A 24,557-nucleotide genomic window follows, 5' to 3' on the forward strand; every position below is an offset into this window, starting at 1 on the left:
AGTGTTTGTCCATCTTTCTGTGGTTAGTTGCTTTTTTTTTTTTTAATATTGATGGTAGGAGCTCTTAACAGAATTAGCATTCTGGATATCAGTAACAGAATTAGCATTCTGGATATCAGTTGCAGTCATCAGTTGTGGTAGTAACAAAATTGGCCTTCAGGATTTAAGTTCCAATTTTTACTCACTTTGCCATGTTTCTTTGCTTTGTTTATCACACTTTATGCCATGTAGAAACTTGAATTTTTATATAGGTGTTTTGAATTAATTGAAGAAGATGTATTCAGTTATTGAACAATTATTTGAATCCATGTGTTGTAGTATTTTTGTTTTACACATCTTTGATCTGTTTGAATTTTTTTTAAGGAGATAAAAGGTTTGAGGTAGGGATTTAGGTAGGTTCACACTCTGTGTCTCTCTTAACACATTCCTACACCAGAGAACATAACACTAAGTTATTGGGGATTGTTTCCCCATGTAGGCACAGTTGTGCATTAGTTTTTGACATCCACTAAAGTTATGAATAATCTGATACAGAGTTTGTTAAAAATTTCTGGTGTACATTTTGGGAAACTTTCACCTATGTATCTATTTTCTTTATGATTTTTTTCTTTGAACCAGACAAATTGAGAAATTTTTCAAAAAATTATAAATCTGTAAACGGAAAACTAAGCAATACCTTTGTAGTCTGTAATGTTTTATCATACTTTTTTCATGTTGGAATTGGTGATATTGGTCAGAGTCAGGGTTGGCATTTGGCTTATAGTTGTGTTATGCCATTTTCATGTGCCCATTGCAGTCAAATGCTCTACCACTGAGCTATACCCCCTCATGTGCCCATTGCAAAAAAGAAATTCTCAAGATAAATTCAACTACTCAGCACACTGAATTTTTTTGTTTATTTTATTAATTAAACAGTCATGGTTGAAAATATAAACTGTTTCTGACTTAATCTTCAGGGATCTTTTGCTGCTTTAGGCATCTATTTAATCTGCCTCTGTATAACTTGATTTAGACTAGTGCATCTCAGACTTCAGCAAGCATCAGACTCGTGAAAGCTTGTTTGAACAGATTGCTATGCCTCCTCTTCAAAATTTCTGATTAAGCGGGTCAGGGGTGAGACCCAAGTTTTATATTTTTAAGTGGTTCAGAGGTGGTAGTACAGATGACTTCTTAAGCAAGTTTTTGTTTCAGAACTGAAGAACACTGAATACTAGGGTATCCAGTCAAAGGTAGAGTTTGACTCTCCTATTCAGTTTTCAATTATTAGTCTATTGAAACTTCAAAATTAGGTGATCAGAGTTTTATTATTGTGACATCCTACTTTTTGTGACTGATGCCTTACTGTGGTTAAATATTCCATTAGTACCTGTGGAAGGTAGTAAAACTTGAAAATAGCTATGGCTTTTATAGGATCAACAGTACCAGGTTCTGCCTTTTTCTGTGCTTTGTATTTGGTTACATTTTTTTGTTTTTTTTCAAAGCAGAGGTCTTCATTTATCTAGTAGTATAGCAAGTCATCAGGTGGCTTTTCTTTTTTCTCAGGGTTAATAAGGACCTTAATTTCACATACACATAAAATTCATGCATAATTTAAAAAGGAAACAAAAACAAGGAAAAAACCGTAAAGGATACAGGGGAACAGTTCTGTTAATACACAGATAAAGTGCTGTTCCATACAAAACAACAGAAAGAATCAGAATCAGGTCACTCTAAATATAAAGCAAGAAAATCACCTCAAATACTGTGCCAAAGTTGCCGGCAAATCTGATAGTGGCTTAATTAGGAGAAGTGTAGGACCCTTCCGTTTTCCTCTCGATAGCATAGGTAAACAACAGTGACAACAGGTCAGAGGAGTCTCGATGGAAGGACAAACCCAGAGGGGGAAGGAAACCTGGGGGAGGGATAGGTGCGTGGTCTTGCTCCCAGCTTCCCTTCTGTTCTTGAAATAGGCCAGGCCAATTGATTGGTCTTCATTATTTTGACATTTGACCTATTGAACTTGGGTTTAATCCACAGCCTCATCCCCTCTTGTTTTTGCCAGTGAACATGTCTATACTTTGGAGCCTCTTAATGTACTTTAAGAAAAGTCCAGTGTTCCTAAAATCAACTGCGTATGTTCATACTGGCACACTTGTAATTTTATCAAAGCTTAACAGCACCCATAGAAAGAAAAATTTACTGTGTAATATAACAACAGGAAACAGTGCCTGAAGTCTAGTAAATGAAAGCATGCCATAAAGGTATCAGTGATTGTGGTGACACACAGCAAAGAATTGTCCCCAAACTCTCAAGGCCTAACAAACTGTAGTTAAAAAAAAAAAAAAGTATGTTTTTCAAATGTTAAATAAGATAAACTAATAGAGACAAGATTAGAATTTTGAGGTGACTCCTGAGAAAGATGTTGGATGGCAGAAATCTGTTCAGTTTGGGTACACACTTAAAACAGAGCATTACTCAGTGTTAAAGTAAGATAGGAGGAAAAGGATGTACTTGCATACTTGTTTTGGGGGGACACTTTTATGTGACTTCCATCTGGTACTGGGTTGAGTTTTTTTCTTTTTTTTTTTTTTTTTAAAGATCTCTCTTTATATAGAAGATCCAGATGTACTTGGGAGGTCTGGCTCTGTTTCCCTGATTTAAAAGGTGATGGGCACCTGGTGGCTCAGTTGGTTAAGCCTCCAACTCTTGGTTTCTGCTCAGGTTATGATCTCAGGGTTGTGAGAAAAAGCCCAGCTCCGGCTCCAGGTTCACTCAGTGTGGAGTCTGCTTGAGATTCTCTTGTCTCTGCCCGTCTGGCTCTTGTATGTGCCTGTGCACACGCGTGCGCTCTCTCAGATAAATCTTTTTTAAAAAGGCCATCTGAGGGTTGGGGGTCAATTAAATCAGGTTAGAAAAAGTTTGGCTGACTAAGAGCATCCGCTGCAGTCTTTTCAGAGGACAAAGAAAGTAGTATAGTACTTATGTTTTAATATTCTATTAAATATTAATATTTAATATTTACTCAGTAGTACTTTTGGTTTAATATTACTGCTTATCTGTAGATCACAGATGAGCTTTCATACTACTTTTTTCTGTATAATTTCCAACCCCCACCCCCCACACCAGGTAACTTTGCTATTGTATTTATATGTACATTTTTCTTGGACTTTGAGGAGAGTATGTTAGTATAGGAGGGACTCAGGATTGGGAATCAGTGCAGTGATTCTTAGTCTTAAGATATTTAACTGGTTTTGAGACTCTGGGAAAGTTAACTGCTAATAGTGAATTTTCTACACAGGAAAAGCAGCAATATTGATTATATTTCTAAGAGACCTTTCAACTTTAATTAGAATATTTATTTTAGAGAGTGCTTGCACGCAAGTGGGTGAGAGGGCAGAGGAAGAGAATCTCACACAGGTTCCCCGCAAAGCGCAGAGCCCAACTCAACTCAGGGCTCCATCTCATAACCCTGAGATCATGACCTGAGCTGAAACCAAAAGTTGGTACGCTTAACTGACAGAGCCACCCCGGTGCCCCTACAAATGTAATTTTTTCGGAAGCTCTCTATTACACAAACAGCAGACTTCCTACATTCCTGTGGTGCAGGAGAGGTAACAGTAACATCTCAGAATTAGATCACTGAGTGATGATCAAAAGCTGAGACACTGGTTAGGAGTCTGTCTCTGGAGTCTAATAAAAAAAGACAAATAGTAGTTCCATTAAAGTACAATATTTGTATTCTGCCATTTGCAACATTTCCCCTCAGAAAAATCTAAAAGAATGAGTATTGGGCTTAGCTGTGCTTTTAAATGCTTCTACACTGTTGTGGTTGTGTGAAGCTTGAGTGTAAGGAAGAAAAAGACCAAAATAAAGAGGGTGACTTTTTTTTTTTTTTTTTTAAAAAAAACAAGTTTCAAGGAGTTTATAAGTTAAAGCCTGGTACTTTTATCAGTTCTGTGACTTTTTCACATTTTTAGTATTTGAGATTGAGGTACATTTTTACAATCTGAGAGTCTTATAAACTGGTAGCGATTTGGTGGTGGTTATTGCCTGTGAGTGCTTGAACTTGATCTAGCTGTACATATTACATGTACTGGGTTTATTTGCTAATTAAAATGCTTTCAAAAAGATTATCCTGGTGGGGCGCCTGGGTGGCTCAGTGGATTAAGCCGCTGCCTTCCGCTCGGGTCATGATCTCAGGGTCCTGGGATCGAGCCCCGCATCGAGCTCTCTGCTCCGCGGGGAGCCTGCTTCCTCCTCTCTCTGCCTGCCTCTCTGCCTACTTGTGATTTCTCTCTCTGTCAAATAAATAAATAAAATCTTTAAAAAAAAAAAAAAAAAGATTATCCTGGGATTCCATGTTGGAATGAGTAAGCTTGGATACTGAGCGTGGTGTACATTTGATAGTATTTAAACAAATACTTATTGTTCAGAGAGTGACCAGTTCATTTTTTTTCCCCCAATGAAAGAACAGATGAGCTTTGTGGAATCTGAGGAAGTTACTCACAAGCAGCTGAAACCGTGTTATGTTTTGCTACTGAGATAATGTGCAAAAGGATTGCCTATTTCATGTCAGTAATTAACAGCTGAAGTCAGGAGAAATTACTAAATGTCCTCAAATAGATCAGAGATATTTCAAAGCAGCTAGAGGCTATAGTGTAGCTGATTCATGCACGATGCTGCACTGTCGTTAAGCCATTGAGTCATATTTTAATTGGCACTGTTTTTTTCTTTCATGATCTTAATATAAAATAATCTTCAGGTAATTCTGTGTTAATTGCAGAAATGTAGTTTATTTTAAAAAATATGGCCAAATAAGAAGCCTAAATATAGAGTAAGGATGGGTTTGTTTGCCCAAAGTCTTACTAAATTTAGAATTAAGTTCAAGTGAAGTAAGGAGAACAGTTCACTTCTGCTGTACATTGTCAATTTAGTGAACTTAACTGCTCCAGCAAATCACATTAGCTAAAAATACCAAGTTAGTCCATGAAAGATTAGGTTAGACTAATTTGTGAAAAATAAAAACCCCAAAATGGTGAAGTTAGAAATGATGACTTCTCATTTTTATACTGCTTTTAAATTTGTAAATCATGAATTGAATGAACTGTGACTTTAGCCTATACAGGCAGACTTTGTTTTATCCGTTACCAAACTCTAGGGATAGTTGTTTTCTCTTAGTGACAGTAGCAGCCAGAGTAGAATGGATGGGAGATGGCTGGCCCATAACACTGCTTGCAAACCAAACCATCCTGCATCTGGGTGCTGTATTAGCTGTTTTATCTTGAGCCATCTCTAAACCTCCTTTCCCTCTCTGCATTGATTTAGTGGATGTCTTTTTCCTTTTGTAGCTCATATATTTATCAGCATTTCTGTAGTGCTAATGCTGCCCCTTATTCCATGAATGTATTCCTTTTTGTGCTTGCCATTATGTCATTGAATTGGATAGGACTGGGGCAAACAGATGGTAGACTTTTGTGCTGTCTCAGCCCTTTTGAACCAAGGAAGCCTGTTGTTGGCTTAAGTGGGGAATTATTAATACGGCTTTAAAGAAATGTGCGTTTGCATTGTGGTAACATTTTAGTGATACGGTGTTATAAAACAACTTAAAGTGACGTCTTAGTTTTGTTTTACTAGTTGAACATTTATGTTTTAAATTGTTTTTGAGAAACTCACTTAAGTGATGCGTTTTGGCTTTGGCATTTGTATGAAACCATGTGCTCATTATATTCCATAAGCAGATTTAATCTCGTTTTCTTAATGCATTTCAGTATTACAGTCTCACCTGACAAAATTTGATAGTGTATAGCTTGTTTGATACTCTTAGAAATTTTTCTTCATGTTTAATTTTGCAATTGATTATGAAACAATAGCACATTTGTTTTGGGAAAAATTTAATTTTGATTTTCCTGATGTCTTTGCATGTCATGAAGTTGAGTTTTAAAAATGCTCTAAATGAACCTTGGCCAACTTGTTTTTTTGTGAATATAGGTATATGACTGATGGGATGCTACTTCGTGAAGCTATGAATGATCCCCTCTTGGAACGTTATGGTGTAATAATTCTTGATGAGGCTCATGAAAGGACTTTGGCTACAGACATCCTCATGGGTGTTCTGAAGGAAGTTGTAAGACAGAGATCAGACTTAAAGGTGAAATAATTTTTTTACTCGTTTATTTCATTTAAAAAAGGTATATGTAAGAAAACAGGATATATGCCAATCACTCTAATCACCTATAAAATATCAGTTGTAAAACAAGGGACCAGTAAGTACCTACATTGTTATTTTTATTTGTTTCTAAGGTACGTAACTGTGTCTTCATCTGTGTTCTTGGTATGATTTCACTTTTTAGTAATGTAATTTTAAGCCAAATCTTTTCCATTTCTAACCCACCTGTTTTCTGGTGATCTAATAACCCTGCTTACCCTACCTTTCATTAAATACGAGAAACCTCAAATATTTGTCCTGCCCCAACATAAACACAGCCATTAACTCATCATGTTGGGTAATAGGAACAGCTATACCCAGAACAAGCAAGCCTTTCCTCAGAAATGTGTTCACTTAACCTAGTTTGTTTGGGGTTTTTTTCTGTCTGTTAAATTGCCACTACCCTGGCCAGTGTTAAACCGTTTATAAGGGCCTAAAACTGACTGAATTTTCTAACCTTTTTGCCTCACAGAGTTTAGGAAGTGCCTCGTGCTCTCTCTCTCAGAGAGAGACAGCCAGAGAGGGAACACAAGCAAGGGAAGTGGGAGAGGGAGAGAAGCAGGCTTCCAACTGAGCGGGGAGCCCGATCCGGGGCTCAATCTCAGGACCCTGGGATCATGAACTGAGCCACCCAGGCGCCCCATGAAGTGCCTTTTTTTGCTGTGTGTGTGTGTGTACCGTTTATTGGAGCTTACGCTCCTCATTCAGTTGTTAGTATATGTGTTATCGGGATTGTACACTGTGCAGAAAGATTCTGGGTCTTAAAAAAATTGTTATCTTAGTATGTTTTTGCCTATAAATTAAAATTATGCTTTTAAAGAATATTTGAAAAATTAATGCTGTCATTATTGATTAAACTTTATGAACTGTTGAAGTTTGTTTTGTTTTAATAGAAGTATAGTTGACACACAACATTATTTTAGTTTCTGATGTACAGCGTAGTGATTGGTAATGACAGCTCTGCATACATTATGCTGTGCTCACCTTGAGTATAGCTACCATCTGTGACCATACAACACAATTAAAATACCATTGCCGATATTTCCTATGCTGTACCTTTCATTCTCATGACTTATGCATTCCATTGGTGGAAGTTTGACACTTCTGCTCTACTTCACTCATTTTGTGTATCCCTCCACCCCCTTCTGGCAGCCACCAGTTCTTTGTATTTGTAGGCCTGTTTCTGCTTTTTGTTCTTTAGAGTTCACATATAAGTGAAATCAGGTGTGGGTTATTAAAGCTTTTAGGAAAGAAAGTCGAAGTAGAAATTACTCTGTAGTAGAATGTTTTATGGGGTGCCTTCTTTTTAAGTAAACTTTTTAATGGGTTCTGTAATATGTGATTTACGTTGGGGTTGGGGTGACTGCCCTATCTTGTAGCCCTACCCCTGAATGGCCTTTTGTGGCTGTGGCTTTTTACAACAGTGTAGAAAATCCCTGTGTAGGAATTTTTCTAAAGAAGTCATGCTTACTCAAAGTGATTTGGAAGAAGGAGAAAATTTATATCTGTGCCACTGATTTTTTTTTTGTCTTTTTTGCATTTCCTGTTTTTTCTTGTGTGCAAGGTTATCATTTTTTGTCTTAATACAGTAGTAATTATACTATGTATTACTTTTGTTTCATCAATCCCTTTTACATATTATGTAAACGATGTAAACATGTTAGGAACATTTTATGAACTTTGGGTTTTTAAGGTATTGTTTCATGAAGATTTCGTGTAGTTTATTGGATATTGAGTTTCTAATTTTTTAAAATGTTAGTAACTTTTACTATAGCCCAGCATTTCTGTGTTTGTTTGTTTTTTTAAAAGATTTATTTATTTTAGAGAAAGGGAGCATGTGCCAGGGGGAGGGGCAGTGAGGGAGAGAACAGAACTTTAAACAGACCCCTTACTGAGCTGGGGGTGGGGGATGATCTCAGAATTCTGAGATCACAACCTGAGCTGAAATCAAGAGTCAGATGCTTAAGGGCCTGAGCCACCCAGGTGCCCCAACATTTGATTTTTTTATAATTAATTTGTATGAGGATTTTCATAGGTTTTTAAATAACATATATAGAATATATATATTATATATAGAAGAGTAACTGTTACTTGTCTTTTTTCCGTAAGAGCATGTAAGAATCCTTGAAGATAACCTCAAATAATTCACTGTTGTTTTTTTTTTCCAGGTTATAGTTATGAGCGCTACTCTAGATGCAGGGAAATTCCAGATTTACTTTGATAACTGTCCTCTCTTAACTATTCCTGGGCGTACACATCCTGTTGAGATCTTTTATACTCCTGAACCAGAGAGAGATTATCTTGAAGCTGCCATTCGAACAGTGATCCAAATTCATATGTGTGAAGAGGAGGAGGGAGATCTTCTACTTTTCTTAACTGGTCAAGAGGTATAGTCTTTATTTGCTTCACTATTTAGCCTTTAGCATATTAAATTATACGACAGCTATGAACTTGGCATATATTAACCATGTATTTCTTATCCCAAGTTTTAAAGTTTTTCTTCAAGTTGATTATATTTACGTATGACATATATAACCCCACCCTTTTTTTTTTTAAAGATTTTATTTATTTATTTGGCAGAGAGAGATCACAAGTTGGTAGAGAGGCAGGCAGAGAGAGAGAGAGAGAGGGAAGCAGGCTCCCTGCTGAGCAGAGAGCCGGATGCGGGACCTGATCCCAGGACCCTGAGATCACGACCCAAGCCGAAGGCAGCGGCTCAACCCACCGAGCCACCCAGGCGCCCTATATAACCCCTTTTGTCTCTGTATTCTATGAATACCCTTTTATACGGTTGGTGTTTGTTAATTATCCTAAGAATTTTAAATGCTTTTAGAATTCCAAGGTTTAGCGATTGCAGTCTCAGCTTTTGGAGATACCTGAGTGGTAAGTAGTGGTGTGGTAATTTCCAGTTTTGCTAAAGCAAGAACTTGAACCACACAGCTGCTGTGAAAATCAGATTGTCCTAGTCAGTTAGCTTTTGAGTGGCTTGGGTGCCCATTCAACATCAAAACGAATGTTTGTGTTTTGGTTTTGTTTTCCATGCATTCACTAAGGATTAGAAGCATCACTGAAATTTCTTAGTTAGAATTTACCTTATTTTAAGATACACATTTTATTGTCAGGTGCTGCATTTTTTAAATTTATTTCTCATAGGTTTAAAGGTGTGCTGTGACATCCTCAAGATAAAGTTCAGGAAAGAGCTGTCTGGATAAGAAAGTTTCAGAGAGCCTTTTACTGGAGGTTTTCTTAAGAGCTTGTCCTTTGTTTCAGTAGTTTTTATGAATTTTCTAGAATGTGCATCTCAAACTAACACGCATGCAGATCACTAAGAAAATTTGCAGATTCTGATTCAATAGATCTGGTGGAGCCTGAGATTCTATATTGCTAATAAGCTTTCAAGTAATGCTGAAGCTCTCCAGGATTGAGTGGTGAGGTTCTAGAGTAGCGCTGTCCCCTCAGGCCTTTCTTCAGTGCTGGACAGTTTCTGTGTCTGTGCTGTTGAATATGGTAGTAGTCACCAGGAATCTTACGGCTTTTGAGTATTTGAAATGTGACTGTGAGAGGAGGGATTAAATTTTAATATTGCAGCATTTTTATAATTTAAATTTAAATAGCTACAGGTGCCAACCCTTCTGCCTCAGTTTTTGTATGGCCCACGAATTAGGAATTGTTTTTACATTTTTAAACAGTTTTAAGTAAGAACAAAAATGCGCTACAGAGATGATACATGGATGCAAAGCCAAAATTGTTTTGGCCCTTTACAATAAAAGGTCTGGCCCCTGCCCCAGAACATTTTTTCTGAAGTGTGGTCAGTGAACTGCCTGCTGAAGGGAGGAGAGTTTGTTAAAGCAAGTTCTTGGCCCTCTTCCAGATTTGCTGAAATAGGTGAAATCTTTGGTGACATATAGGAATCTGCAACTTCAGTGAGGTCTGTGGGCCCTTTTTATATTCCCCTAGGTTTAAAGGTCACTGTCCTAGAGGAATGTTTAAACCCACATAATTCCTGTCATACATTAATGACACAACTATAAACACTGTTGTGGGGAATTGCCCTAGTTCTCCCAGATGGCAAATCAGAGGTCTCCTGTGTGACCTCCTGCCTCCATTGGAATGTGAATTATTTGTATTCAGTTTCTACAGGAATGTTTGATAACACATAATATCCCGGCAGATGCTATTGTTTTAAGAGCTATAAGTGTTGAGTAATTTTTTTTTCCCTTGCATTTCTTGAGTATTTATGTGATCTATGATTTGTACCTCCATTGGCCATAATTCTTTACTGTACAACAGGATTTTTCAACTTCAGCGCTATTTACATGAAGGTTCTGATCAGTTTTTTTGTTGTAGGGTAACCCGTGCATCGTGACATCTTTGGTCTTTACTCATTAGATGTATAACATTGTCTCCCCCAGTTGTAACAACCAAGAATGTCAGCAGACATTGCCACATGTCCTCTGGGTGGAAAATCATTCCCAGTAAAGACTCACACTTGTTCTTCTGGGAAATAAAATGTGTTGCAAATTCAGTTTTACAGATAGATATATGTTGGTACTAGTCTTTTTTATGCATTTTGAATGGAATAATTTTTATATATTTTGTAAGCAAGAGTACCAAATGCTTTTTTGATGGCGTATAAATGGTATTTATGTAGTAATGCAGTCTTTAGGCAGTTTTATTCATTTTGTCCTTTTGTGCCTGGGCTCTAGTTCCTTGCTTCATCTAGAGGACTGCATCGTGTATTTTCTTAAACGACTTTTAAAAATAGCCATTATGTTCAGATAACTAAGCATATTAGAATTTTATTAGAAGTATCAGATGGTCTCATGGTGAGGACCAGAAAGGCTTTTCTACGCTTTAAGTTCTTGTACTTAATGTTTTGGCAGCTATGCTATCATTGGGGAAAGGAAGGGAGCAAGCCCCATGGTTTTCAAATGTGTGCTGGAGTACGTTTCTAGTAAAGTTATTGACTGTGATTGTGAGCTAAGTTTGTGTGTGTTCTGCTACATTTTAAAAATCATCTTTAGGTGACTAGTCTTGAATTTGAAGATGTTTAGGGAGAAAGGAGCAGAGTACCTAGTATATTTTGTTTTACTGATTGTGTTTAGTAAAACTGACTTAAAGATACATCATATTACTGTTTTTCATATCTGTGAACCTATTTTATTTTCACGTGGTCAATTAAATGGTAGTTTCTCAGAATTCATTATTCTTGTTCTCATAAATTTGAATAGCACCTGTAAAATTCAGTTTTCTCATGAAGTTTTAAAATGATTTTTAAGAGCATTTTACCATTTTGACTGCTTAAACAATAATGCATCTGTAGTAATCTGAGTTATTTTGGGAGTAGGAGAGCAGTCTGGGTGAAATGTTGAGAAAGATTTGAATTCTAGAATAGTTTTTGGTAATTTTATGTTAATACATAAAATCTGGATTTGTGATTAAAATGAAGTGTGTAGTAGAAGTCCTTAGGAGATCTACACTTCTCACTTAGATAAGAATGATTATAATTGAAATATCAATTGTTTGTCAGGGATTGCATGAAGATGTTAAAACCATTCTTTAAGCAGCACGTTATTTTATCTTTAATTTTGCTGAGTAAAATGCCTTTTCCATATGCAGTGTGTTCAGCCTCCTCAAATTAGTGGTCCAAATTTATTTACTCACATATATTAATACTTCTGGAGCCAAAAGTCTTACAAATTCTTGAGCTTCTGTCTCAGTAGTTAATATTGCTCATAACTAAGCCACCCTAAGCAGATGGTTGCTTTATGCTGCTGAATGTCAATGAGCTTTGTGCTCTCCTGAACTTAAGAGTGTTGACTATGGAAGTTTGGTAAACTTTAGGGCAAAATTTGTGCAGTTTTAAAACTAAGTGTTTAGAACCTTGCTCCGGTGAAAAACAAGTGGTGTGGGACTTTTTTCCCCTCCCATCATTTAGGGATATCTTTATATCCCATGCAGTAGTGATTTGTTTTAGCTGTATACATATTTGACAGATTGGAAAGTATAAAGTTAGAATTATCTTGCTAAAATTCTGGAATCTGAAAATGTACATTGGGGCACTTCGTTTTCTAAATGAAATCTGGAGGTTTGGAGACTTTGAAACTTTTGTTTTCTAGTCAAATATCTGGTTAAGTTAGCTAAATTAAAACAGTATTCTGAATATCGGCATCAGTTTTCCTGTGTTTATGTTTTTATTTTAGAAAAATCTAATTTGGAGTTAAATTCAAATCTTTTTTATTTGGAAGAGATCTAATTTTGTATTTGCATGCCAGCAGGGGGCATTCTAATCTAGACACAGCATTTAAATGCTTTTTTTTTCCTAAAAATACTTGTTTTGTTATGTTTTTTTCTATCAGTCAGTAGCATTCTTTCATTTTCTTTTAGAAACTTCAGATTTCAGAGGGAACTATGAACATCGAATCCTTAATAATAATCTTCTACATGATAATTTTCAATACCCTTACTGTTTTTTAAGAGAACTGCTGTGTTTGAAACAGAGGGTGAAAAAAATTTTTGGTCTTAAGTATCTAAAGACTTCGTATTTTTTAACATGAAAACAGTTACACTTTGATAAAATCATTTCAAGGAAGATAATTTTAGTTTAATATAATAAAAATACAGACTACATTTACCTGATGAGAAATTTTTTCCCCTTTTTTTCTTTAATCATTCTGATTTTTGAGTAAGAGATAATTTGTTGATAGCTTCTGATTGGGTGGTGCCTTGGACAGGCTGCCAGATCATTTAACATACTTCTGAATTTAACTGAATTAATGCTTTCGTAAAAGTTAAATTGTTGCTCTCTCCCCATGCCCCGCCTTTTTAAGTCCTTTTGCCACTCTGGTAGAGCCTCCACCTAACCTTTCTTTCTCTGTCTCCCACACTCTGAGTATTTATTGAGTCCTCTCTTTAAAACGTAGAGATGAATGCAAATGCATTGGAAATTATTTTCTGTGGTTGGGAAATTTTTGAAGATGCTGTAAGTTATTTGGGTTAGCCTACTTCTTAAATATCTGTGTTTATATTGTAAGGTGTTTGTTCTCATTAGGCACAATGAAGCAAATCTTCCACATAATCACATTAGTGATACGTGACATTAAAGCCTAATTGGCTTATTTAAAATATCTAGCACATCAATTTCTTTTAGATTGTAAAAATTTAAAAGGTTATGAGTGCAGTTAAATATTCCTCGGTGAATAATTTTAATTTCAGTACAATTTGTTGAGAATTTAATTAGGACTTTTGACTAGAAGAAAAGAGTGTGGAGTGCCAATAAATAGTTGTCTATTTGAGTACAGAAATCAAAATTTCTTCAATAGTTTTGGAAATCCCAATGAAGTTTACTTAGTTTTGATTTACCAAATTCAAAGTAAACTTCTTAGAAATAATAAGATTATGATAAATACTTAAATGTTTCAGTGTGTATATGTTTTGTTTTTACACTCAGTCTTTATTTTGTAGGAAATTGATGAAGCATGTAAGAGAATAAAGCGTGAGGTTGATGATTTGGGCCCTGAAGTTGGTGACATTAAAATCATTCCATTATACTCTACACTTCCTCCTCAGCAGCAACAACGCATTTTTGAGCCTCCGCCTCCAAAAAAGCAGAATGGAGCGATTGGAAGAAAGGTTAGCATTGAAATATTCTCTATAAATGCTTCATTAACACAGAACTGTGAGATATGAAACTGTTGAATTTTTAAGTACTAAGTTACGGGTGGTGGTGATCTGAATTGCACACTACAAAATAATCTGTATTTCAAAAGTAAATAGGAAAAAATGTGTATTTTGGTGGAATTTTATCTTTTGACCTTAGAGTAGTAAGAGCATGTACTGTTTTCCATCCCCCACAAGAAACCCCTCCTTAGTAAATGGTTAGGGTGGGTCAAGAAAAGCAGGAGATGACAAGTGTTGTCTTTCTCTCCATTAGGTCACTTGGCAAAAGCTAAGCACTTTTTTCTTCAGTGCCTCGGCTTCTGCCTGGAATTTTTTTAAAGACCTAACCAATTGTATGTCTGTAGGTATGAAATATTAACTGCACAGATTTCTGATAATAGCATTCATTGTGCTGCATTGCATAAATATGTGGGTTTCTTTAGGGCAGGAATGCAGATTCTCTTAGTATGGATGTCTGCCCGCCACAGGAAGGGGCAAGGGATTTTCTAAACCTGTTTCTGGGCTCTTTGTTGGGAGGGGAAGGGGATCTGAGTTGAAGTTTGAAACAGCTATGCTTTTATTTTATTTTGAGAGCTGGAGGTTCTAGTAGATTCTTCAAAAATAAAATTACATTGTTTGAAAAGGTTTGAAAAACATTAGTGAATTAGTCATTTATTACGTTAAGTAGCTGCTGAATATGAATTTTGGTAAGATTCTTAAGGTTTTTTGGTTTTTTTTTTTAAAGTGGATATTATTTACATCATCACTTTGGGGGATTATCATCAAGGATTAAGCTTTGTGTATACAGACTACTAATATATCTAGAATAAACTAGTCCCTCATGGTAACTGCTGTAAATTCCTGGAGTATATTCCTGTAGAAAAAACTTCTGAAATATTACTTAGGTATGATTTATTAGTCAGTTAGATTTGGAATTGATTGCTTTCTAATTTCTATATTCAGGACTACCAGATTCCCACAACTTTTTCTGCTGTTTATTTCAGTCTTTTTGCTAATGTTTCTCATTATTGAAAAGTTACACATTATAAAGATACTTAAATATATCAGGGCTACTTATATCTTTATATGGCTGTGTAAGTTAAATGAACTAGATACATTTTTCAAATTGAAGGAACCTACCAAAAGGATATATACAACACCAGCCTAGTGGAATGTAAATTAACAAGCGATTGATAGGAAAAAATAAATCAGCTTCTGAGATTTTCATAGATCGGCTGGAGTAGTGAATATGACTTTTAAAGAAACAGTGTGACCATAGCTTCATTATGTTGAAGTTTCCAATTATTTTTGTCATAGTGCCGTCTGTAAAACATGTTAAAACCTTTTTTTTTCCATTTAAAATTTTTCCATTTTAAAATGTTAAAAGCATTTTACTTTATGTGCATTCTCAACTTTGGGGAAAACTTAAAGGTTTTTTTTTTTTTTTTTTTTAAGATTTTATTTATTTATTTGACAGACAGAGATTACAAGTAGGCAGAGAGGCAGGCAGAGAGAGAGAGGAGGAAGCAGGCTCCCCGCTGAGCAGAGAGCCTGATGCGGGGCTCGATCCCAGGACCCTGGGATCATGACCTGAGCTGAAGGCAGAGGCTTTAACCCACTGAGCCACCCAGGCGCCCCGGAAAACTTAAAGTTTTAAGTGACAGCGTTAGTATGTAATTTTGAAGTTGAAATTTTTGACTGCAAAGTGCTTTTATTCTCTTTGGAGTTTTTAGCTTAATTCTGTATCAGTGGATGTATGTAAGTAGTAGCTGTTTTCTTAAACATTTTTGTAATAAGGAATAGACTACAGGCAGATATTTTTTAATTTTTCTTAAAATCATGTACACTCTGTATATCTGCATTTAAGATTAGATTTTTTTTCTTTTTAACCACTGAGCAAGATTTGCCATATTTGTGTGTCTTTTCATACAGCACTTTTCATACCATTTTTAGGTTAACTTTGAGAAGTATGGGCCTGAGCTTATTGAAATCTATTTCACAAATCTGAGTTCTTTACTCTGTTAATTATTAGTTTACTGGAAATTTAGTTTCAGTCTGGTATAAGTCCATACATGATACATTTTGTAGGATCTACAACTTAAGCCCATGAATTAGAATTTAACTGTATTGCCTTTTGTGTTCTTATAAATCCTGAGGATACTGAGGAGAATTTTGTCTCCCTGAAAAGAGTGACTTAGCAGTAGTTGGATATATGTGTGGTGATGGCCACAGATGATGAGGGGACCACTTGCGTCCCCAGTGGGTGGGCTCACCTTGGGATCCCATTGTGGACTTTCAGTTCAGAGTCAAACCAGGGGTCGTAATGCTGCTTCATCCACAGGTGGTATTTTATTCAGCTAAAACAATAGCATCTCTTGGTGGGGAATCATGTTCTCTCTTGGCACGAGTCAGCTTCATCTTAGACACTGAGAACACTGTCAAACACAGAGATGAGTAAAAGCACCCATTCCCCCTCTTGCGCCCTCCGCCCCCAACCATGATCCCAGGAGAGGGAGGGAGGACTTCTTGGCAATTGGTTTGTCAGTCTCATGTGGGGCATGTTTAAGGAAAAATGAATAGTCACAGAGGAGGATTCACTCATCTAGTCATGTTTTTGGTGCTGGACGGGGAAACTGCCTGGAAGAAGGTAGGAGTGTCAGCTGAGAACCAGAGCGAGCAGAAAATTGTTCTGTCCAGGTGCCGACTGGCGCAGGAAGAGTGGGTGACTGGCAGACCCATGGCTCTGGCTGGGTTAGACAGCTGTTTGAAGGATTGTTGGGACTGTGGAGAAGGAGGATAGGGAAGAATTAAGATGCACACAGGTTATGTGAGGGAAAGTGGCTGCATACTGGAACAGGAAGAAGAACTGGCAGTTGGTTGCTGTTTTTCCTATTGTCTTTAAAAAGAAATGTCACAACTTTGATAATATCCTTCTTATAAAATAAAGGAGTAGAGGCCAAGGCTTGCTTCTTCTGTCATGAATTCATTATTCTGCCAGTTTATAGAATGGCGCTTTTATTCACAAGTGTTAAACTGTCAGTGACTGATATTCACAACTGATTTAAAAGTAGGACGGAATATTTAGGGATGTATGGTCTGCTTCCAGTTGTATAAAACCAAATACGATTTGATTGATTTCTTTGTTAAATTTGTTCTACTATAAGGACAATAGCATAAAGTAAAGAATGTAAGAAATTAAAATGTTTGGAACAAAGAGAATATTTAATAGGAGTTTTAAAAATTCTGCCAGAATAAGTATAATTCTGTATATTTGGACACCTTTTGTGAGGTAGTAACTTATTTGTTGTCTTACTGATTGTATTAGTTTATGTAAAATAGAGTTTATAATGTGATTGAGATAAAACCTACAAAGCAGCCTGTTAGTATTAAAGTTTTAAAAATGTAGACTGTATTAAAGGTAAAGTTTTATAGGCATTGGGGACTTAACTAGCATTCCTTTTACAAATAGTTACTGAATTCCTTTTATGTGAGCTTCTAACACAGCACTGCTGGTGAACTGTTTTAAAATTTTTAATGATTGAGAAAGGTTGAGAATGCATATATTTTTGTGAGGGTAGATCATTTTACTTGTTTTGATCATGCTTGACATTTATTCAGATATTTGAGGTTAAGTTCAAGCTACAGTTTTGTATAAACATTAAAGTTTACTCATCAATAAATTACTTATGTACATCTTTTGAGTACGTCTTACAATTGCTGTTTAATAGATTTGGTGTTATTAAAACCTAGCAACTATTTGATTTTGCTTAGTTTTCATAACTGTAAGATAAGCCACAGAAAAATCAGCTATCTGTATGTTTTGTCCATACAGATAGCTGATTTTTCTGTGGCTTATCTTACAGTTTATTAATTAACATGGCTCAAAGCATACACTGCTCAATAAAAAAGAGAAATGGCCCTTGTGGAGATGTTCTATAGTTTTAAAGAGAGGCTTAATGATCAAGTTATCTGAAGGTAACTTAGTGTGGTACTGCTGGGACGTGGACAAATAAAGAAGTTAATGTCCTTACTGAATTGGTGACCCCCACAGAGTTCCCTGGGGACTAAAAACCAAACTAGTTGAACCTAAATGCATTATTGTGTCCAAATAGAATTCAAGTAGAGCAACTCAAGTACTCTCAGTTCTACTACTTTGAAGTGGAACTATTGAAATAAATCAAAGTAGATTTCATTGCAAGTCATGCTGTTGAGGGGGAAGGGGATAAATCTAGATAAAGTTTAATCTTAACACACTTAACATAAACACATAAAATGGCGGTAATGTCAAACTCTTTTCCACAGGCTTTATTCTATATTTAGGGGTTATTTACCTGAAATAATTGCTTGGTCAGTGAGGTTTGAATACTTTTTAAGGCTCTTTGAACACTTACTGCCATGTTACAGTCTAGAAATCTTGTACCATCTATATATATTTCCACTGGTCATATGTAGGTCCCTTGACAAATTCAGGATCACTCTGTGTTCTGACCAGTTCCTAATTAGATCATGTGCCACTTAACATCTAGAACATACTTATGGCTTGCCTTAGTCCATCGCTAAGTTTTCAAAGGAGCTAGAAGACTTTTACATCTCATTTATTTGTTCTTGTGTATTATGTATGTGTGTTTTCTTTAGACCTAGCTAGTATTACTTCTCCAGCTCTAGTAATAGAGTCATTGGCAGAAGCACCATGAAAGTCATACATTTACAGGAGTTTTTCTGTTTTTTGGTCCACAAACCTACTTCCCATGGTTTCAGAACCCTGCCCATTTTCTCAAAGATACTTGAATACCTGCTAAATCAGTATGGTAAATAAGTCCTACTCGGGAAAAAAATTTTATTACGTTAAAGCTTTTCTAACCAATTTACTTTAAGCCTTTGGGAAAAAAAGCTTGAAAGTAGTCATACTTTTCTAAGGTCTTTTTTAACACTACTGTTTTAGAGTTTGATAATGACATGGGGTTTGCCAGGTTGGCATAATCCTGTTAAACACTTGTGGAATAAAAAATCCACACGTCCTTGTAAGTATTCTGTAGTTTATCACACACATTCCATACCCAAAGATGCATGACCACTGAGTAAAATTATTTTGTAAAGAAAAATAATTTTCAAATAACTGTAAAGAACCAGTTGAATCAATAAACTTTTATCACATTAATTGTATTCTGTTCTACAATAAACATGTGAAATGTAATTTTTAAAAATTTTCTCCCTGACTTTTAAGTATATATCCAGAACTGTAACAGTTTCACCCCAGAATTCTTAGACCTCTTGTATAATCAGAAGCATGTAGCTGGTTCTGTAATAGGTTTATAAGGACTTTCTACATTTATTACCCAATTTTATTTAACAGCTTTGTCTTAGCTAGATTAATATGCAGAAGTTATAAAAGGAAATTGAGGTTTGGGAGTCTTAAAACCTTTCTGCTATAACTTAGCTACTTAGGTTTGCTTCCCGGCTCTGCCACCTACTCCTAAATTCATTGCTCCTTCCAGCACAACACACTTGACTTTGTAGAAGAAGAATGTTAAACTCGGGATATTTATTCAAATTCACCTGTCAACCTTATATGCCTTGTTTATGTTTGCTTTGGTTTTAATTATTGAACCGTGTGCGTGTTGTCTAAATGTACTGAAAATACATATTTCAGTAACATCAGACGACCCGTGTTTCTTACCCATTTGCTAGTCAGCAGTCTTTGCAGCTACCCAATACAAAAAGGAAGGATTCTGGTTTTATATGTGAATGATGCTAAAATATTACCCCGTCAGTGGCTCTCTAGTAAGTTTTGGCATTGTAAGTCCTTTTTGTTTCTTAGATGTGCCTATGGGCATTTTTGCTTACATGCCCTAGTTTAAGCACAACTTTCTACTGCTGTGTTCTAACCTTCTTTCTCATGGGAGATCCCACCTTACCGTTGCCAACTCACTTAAGTGCCGTTTTCTTAAGTGCCGTTTTCTCGGTAAGTTTCCTTGGTCTTTGCTGTGGAAGTAAACCCTTCCTAAGTCTCAGAGTGAGTCTCTGGTGTCATTTACACTGTCCATGTCTGAGCTTCCTTCACAAGGTGTGTGAGTAGGCCCTGTATCTGACTCATCTTCCATGTCATTTGCTTGCATATACAGGCACTTTCAATTAATGGCAGTTTTCTGTTCCTTAAAATCAGATGTTTGGAGGAAAAAATACTAATGAGTATCCCATTTTCTTATTTTTAAAAAGAAAAATTATGTGACATGTTATTCTCAAACCCCAACCAGTTTCCTAAAATAGATCTAAAGTACATCGTACACTTAACATACACACAACGATCAGTATGTAAATGCTATAAACATTTTCCCCTGGCAGTAAAAGGTTCAAGTGATTAATACTTGGTTTGTATGCTGTGACATCTTTGAGACTGTACACTTGCTAAAACTTCTGCATTCGATTCTGATGATCTGCCAGTTCTTGGATTATAACTTGAGATTTTCTCCCCCCATGACCTCCTGTGCCATTTTGTTTAAAATGTTGAGTTTTGGTGGTGCACAGTTCCTTTGTAAATATTCCCAGAAAATATTGGAAGATATATATGTGGTGTGGACTTTGGGTAATAACCAAAATAGTGTTCTGTCAGAGACAGAAGTTAAGCTTATACTGTTTCATCGATATTTTTCTTTTGATGCTATCCTTACATTTAAATAATCAAAACAATGTGATTGACTGATAACCTGGAGTAATATCTTTCTTTGAAAAATGAATTTGTTGTGATGGACTAAATGGAATTTTGATTTAAAATCTTAAATATTAATTTCTTTATATTGCATTGGCCATTGAGGATGAAACCTTATTTTTAGTTTACTTACTGGATTGAAATTCATTAGTGAAACTTCATGGCTTACTTTTATCTCAGTTTTACTTGATTTACAATATAATTTATATACCATTAATTTCTTAACAGGTAGTTGTGTCAACTAACATTGCAGAGACATCTTTGACAATAGACGGTGTGGTATTTGTGATTGATCCTGGATTTGCAAAACAAAAGGTACATACTTTAGAACTTTAGTTGTATTCTTTATTAAATTGGTGTTAGCTTAAAAGTTCTTACTGTCTACTCATTTAGTGACTGCAGTTTACTTTTTAGAATTATTTTTATGTTGTGTTGTGTTTTATTTTCAGGTGTTGGTGATAATGAACCTTTTCTGTTCTTATATGGTTCTCATGTATTAAGCCCATGCATAATGTTTAATCCTAGGGTTCTGTATTTTTTTTCCCTGTTAAGGTTAATTTGGTTTTTGTTGTTGGTGGTGTTGGGTTTTTTTTCGTTGTTGTTGTTCTTTATTTCTCTGTAGCATTGGCAAGTATTTTGGTTTCTGCATTCATTTAAGAAGTATGGAGGGGGGCGCCTGGGTGGCTTAGTGGTTTAAGCCTCTGCCTTCGGCTCAGGTCATGATCCCAGAGTCCTGGGATCGAGCCCCGCATCGGGCTCTCTGCTCCGCTGGGAGCCTGCTTCTTCCTCTCTCTCTGCCTAGTTGTGATTTCTCTCTGTCAAATAAATAAAACATAAAAAAAAAAAAAAAACAAAGTATGGAGGTTGGGGCGCTTGGGTAGCTCAGTGGGTTAGGCCTCTACCTGCAGCTCAGGTCATGATCTCGATCTGGGTCCTGGGATTGAGCTCAACATCGGGCTCTCCGCTTGGCAGGGAGCCTGCTTCCTCCTCTCTCTCTGCTAGCCTCTCTGCCTACTTGTGATCTCTCTCCCTGTCAAATAAATAAATAAGATCTTTAAAAAAAAAAAAAAAAGTATGGCGGTAGTAATAAGAGGAATAGGATTGTCATTCCTGTAGATTGGTCATTTACCGAAGGAAATCAGAGTTTCTTTTATGTGCCAGGCATAGTAACTGAAAAGCTGTTAATGTTAACCTCTAGTTGAACAGTGCTGAAAACCAAGCAGTTGGGTTGGAGGAAGTGACTGCTCAAGAAATATTGGGGATGTTCTGTAATTCACAGATCTTTGATTGCATTTAGTTACATTTTGTAGGTGTAATTGGGAGAATCTGTTGCTTGTAGTATTAGTGTTTCTGATGGAAATTTGTCTCTTTAAAGTGGCAGTGTGTAACTGACTTCTTTTGGACTAAGTTCAAAATGTTTTTCATGATGTTCACTCTGAACATCAAATGTTGAAATTGACAGATTCTTTTCAGGCAAAACCCTTCAAAACTGTCTGCTCTATGAAAGCAAGGTAAAACTAGTAGAACTGAAATTATTTTCAATTAGAAAGAGTAAAAGTGTTAGAAGCTTTGTGTATAATAGGTAAGAGCCTTTCCATGTTAGCTTGAATCTTCAGAATGATGGAGTCAGAATATCTGAAAGTTAAGGCACAAGGTAACCAATTCTTGGTTTCTGTCTCTGATTTACAGCCTTCATCAGTACTACTTTATTTTGAGATTAACTGTGCACTTTCCGTAGTTTTTCTATTAGATATAATAGAAATAGATATAATTCTGTTAGATTATAGTTTTGTGGTTAACTGGAGGAAAAATTCTTAACATTATTTTCATTCCAATAGGTATACAATCCTCGAATCAGAGTTGAGTCTCTCTTGGTAACAGCCATTAGTAAAGCTTCAGCTCAACAAAGGGCTGGTCGAGCTGGGCGTACCAGACCTGGGAAATGCTTCAGACTTTATACAGAGAAGGCTTATAAAACAGAAATGCAGGTAAGGGGTTTTGCTGTATCCTTCCTATTTGTTTGGAAGGTTAAGTTGAATTTGTTACCAGAAGAAAATTGTTCTATTTACTTCATCTTGCCTTTGGCACCGTAAGCTCCTTACTTTTTCTCCTAGTGAGATTTATGTTGTAATCTACCGTACAGCTCTCTGTTACAGTTCTAAGTTGAAGCGAACAGTGGCGGTAACACTTTCAACCCTGTAAAGATAGTTCACAGGAAAAGTCTGATTTCTTTCTGGTATTTTTCTCATGTTGATTGGTGGTTTAGAAGTAATGCCAAAGTAAATAGCTAAAGAGGCAGAGAACAGATATGTTTTGTTGTCTGGAGCAAGAGGATTAAGGCATGTTTAACAGAATAAACATTCTTGTTTTTTTGCTAGGATAACACCTATCCTGAGATTTTGCGTTCTAATTTAGGATCAGTTGTGTTACAATTGAAGAAGCTTGGTATTGATGATTTGGTGCATTTTGACTTTATGGATCCACCAGGTATGAATTCTCAAAGCATATTTTAGCAAACCTTTTAACCAGAGTTCAGTGTCTCTGCATCTTATTCATTACACACATACCCCTTACTTTTTCTTCTAGTATCATCAGGAAGAGTCTCATATGGTAGCATTAAAGCTAAAAGATTGACAACTATCTGAGAAAGTTCTTTTTAATTTGTTTCTTTCTTCAGAATAACTAAATATTATGGGAATTACTGACTGGGCAGGAAAATCAGAAATTTCCGTGTGTGTGTGTGTGTGTGTGTGTGTGTGTGTGTGTGTGTGTGTGTTTAATGTAGGAAAATGACAGTTTTAACTGTGCAGGAAAATTTTGCAAGTTTATGTAATTCATTGTTTGCTAGATCTCTATAACTGAATTTGATGACAGGTTGAGTTTTGAGTTTGGTCCACTGTAGAATGAAAAATGAGATGGCTTCTAATAGTTTGTACTTTATCACATTTTTGCTTATTAAACAGTTTGTCTAATAGATTGCCTTTTTCCCCAGCTCCTGAAACTCTGATGAGAGCCTTAGAACTTTTGAATTACCTGGCTGCTTTAAATGATGATGGAGATCTGACTGAATTGGGATCCATGATGGCAGAGTTTCCTCTAGATCCACAGCTCGCTAAAATGGTTATTGCAAGTTGTGACTACAACTGTTCTAATGAGGTCCTATCTATTACTGCTATGTTGTCAGGTAATAGAGGGAAAGGAACTAAAAAAAGCCCAGCTCTTCACAGTTTGGGTGGACTTCACATTTGGTTTTGTTTTTTAATATTTAGTATGATAGTGGATTTTATAGTTGGTTTCGAGGAACTCATTTTGTTTCCTAAATCTCTTGTAAATAGATTTATAAAGACATAATATTTACAAAAGTAAAGTAATTGTGCACAAAATATAGTAAAAGCATTGGCTCTCTTGAGTGCGAATAAAAATTGCAATAAGAAAAGAACAGGTCTGAACACAATTGTAATGGAGTTCTTTGGTAGGTTCATCAGTTTTGCGGTTTATTACTGAAAGCACAAGAAGAAATTCGTTCTAGTACTTGGCACTATTAAGTGAGCCTGGGACAAACCCAAACTATCATTTAAATTGAGCTTTTCCTACATATATAAATATGTTTTCTAGTGGCAGTCATGCAAACATGAATTTCAAAGTTAGTATCAAATAAATAGAAATAGTTATGTTTAATTTTAGGCTTAAAATCTAACGGATGAGAATTCTTTTACAATGGCAGAAAACACTTGATTAAAGAAATAAACCTAATAGATAATATTGCTAATTTTGGAAATTGGAGCATTAAGCTGAACAAATTCTGTTTTTAGTTAACAATAAAGCGCAATCCACAAATGAATTGTAACTTGGAAATTAGACTTTCCAAAAAGAAGAAAGATGATTAACAACTTTACACTGATTCTTACGGTTAAAAATAGAAGACATTTCATGTTTTTACTGATGATCAAAGTACTTTATACTACTAGTTCCAGTACTGGGGAGAATGACTTCAGTTTCAGAGTGGTT

The 24,557-nt window shown here is 35.9% G+C and overlaps 1 protein-coding gene across 1 annotated transcript in view; it reads left to right on the forward strand.

Annotated features, from left to right (window-relative positions):
- The window catches only part of DHX15 (DEAH-box helicase 15), a 57,852-nt gene that overhangs the window by 21,433 nt on the left and 11,862 nt on the right, over positions 1-24,557 (forward strand). Inside the window, exons 4-10 of the mRNA XM_045993477.1 lie at positions 5,968-6,127; positions 8,353-8,571; positions 13,649-13,816; positions 20,778-20,864; positions 22,388-22,537; positions 22,928-23,036; positions 23,542-23,733. Of these exons, the coding sequence (XP_045849433.1) occupies positions 5,968-6,127; positions 8,353-8,571; positions 13,649-13,816; positions 20,778-20,864; positions 22,388-22,537; positions 22,928-23,036; positions 23,542-23,733 (1,085 nt within the window). The remainder of the gene's footprint in view (positions 1-5,967; positions 6,128-8,352; positions 8,572-13,648; positions 13,817-20,777; positions 20,865-22,387; positions 22,538-22,927; positions 23,037-23,541; positions 23,734-24,557) is intronic.

This window comes from Meles meles, chromosome 2 (genome assembly GCF_922984935.1).
Source record: "Meles meles chromosome 2, mMelMel3.1 paternal haplotype, whole genome shotgun sequence".
NCBI lineage: Eukaryota > Metazoa > Chordata > Mammalia > Carnivora > Mustelidae > Meles > Meles meles.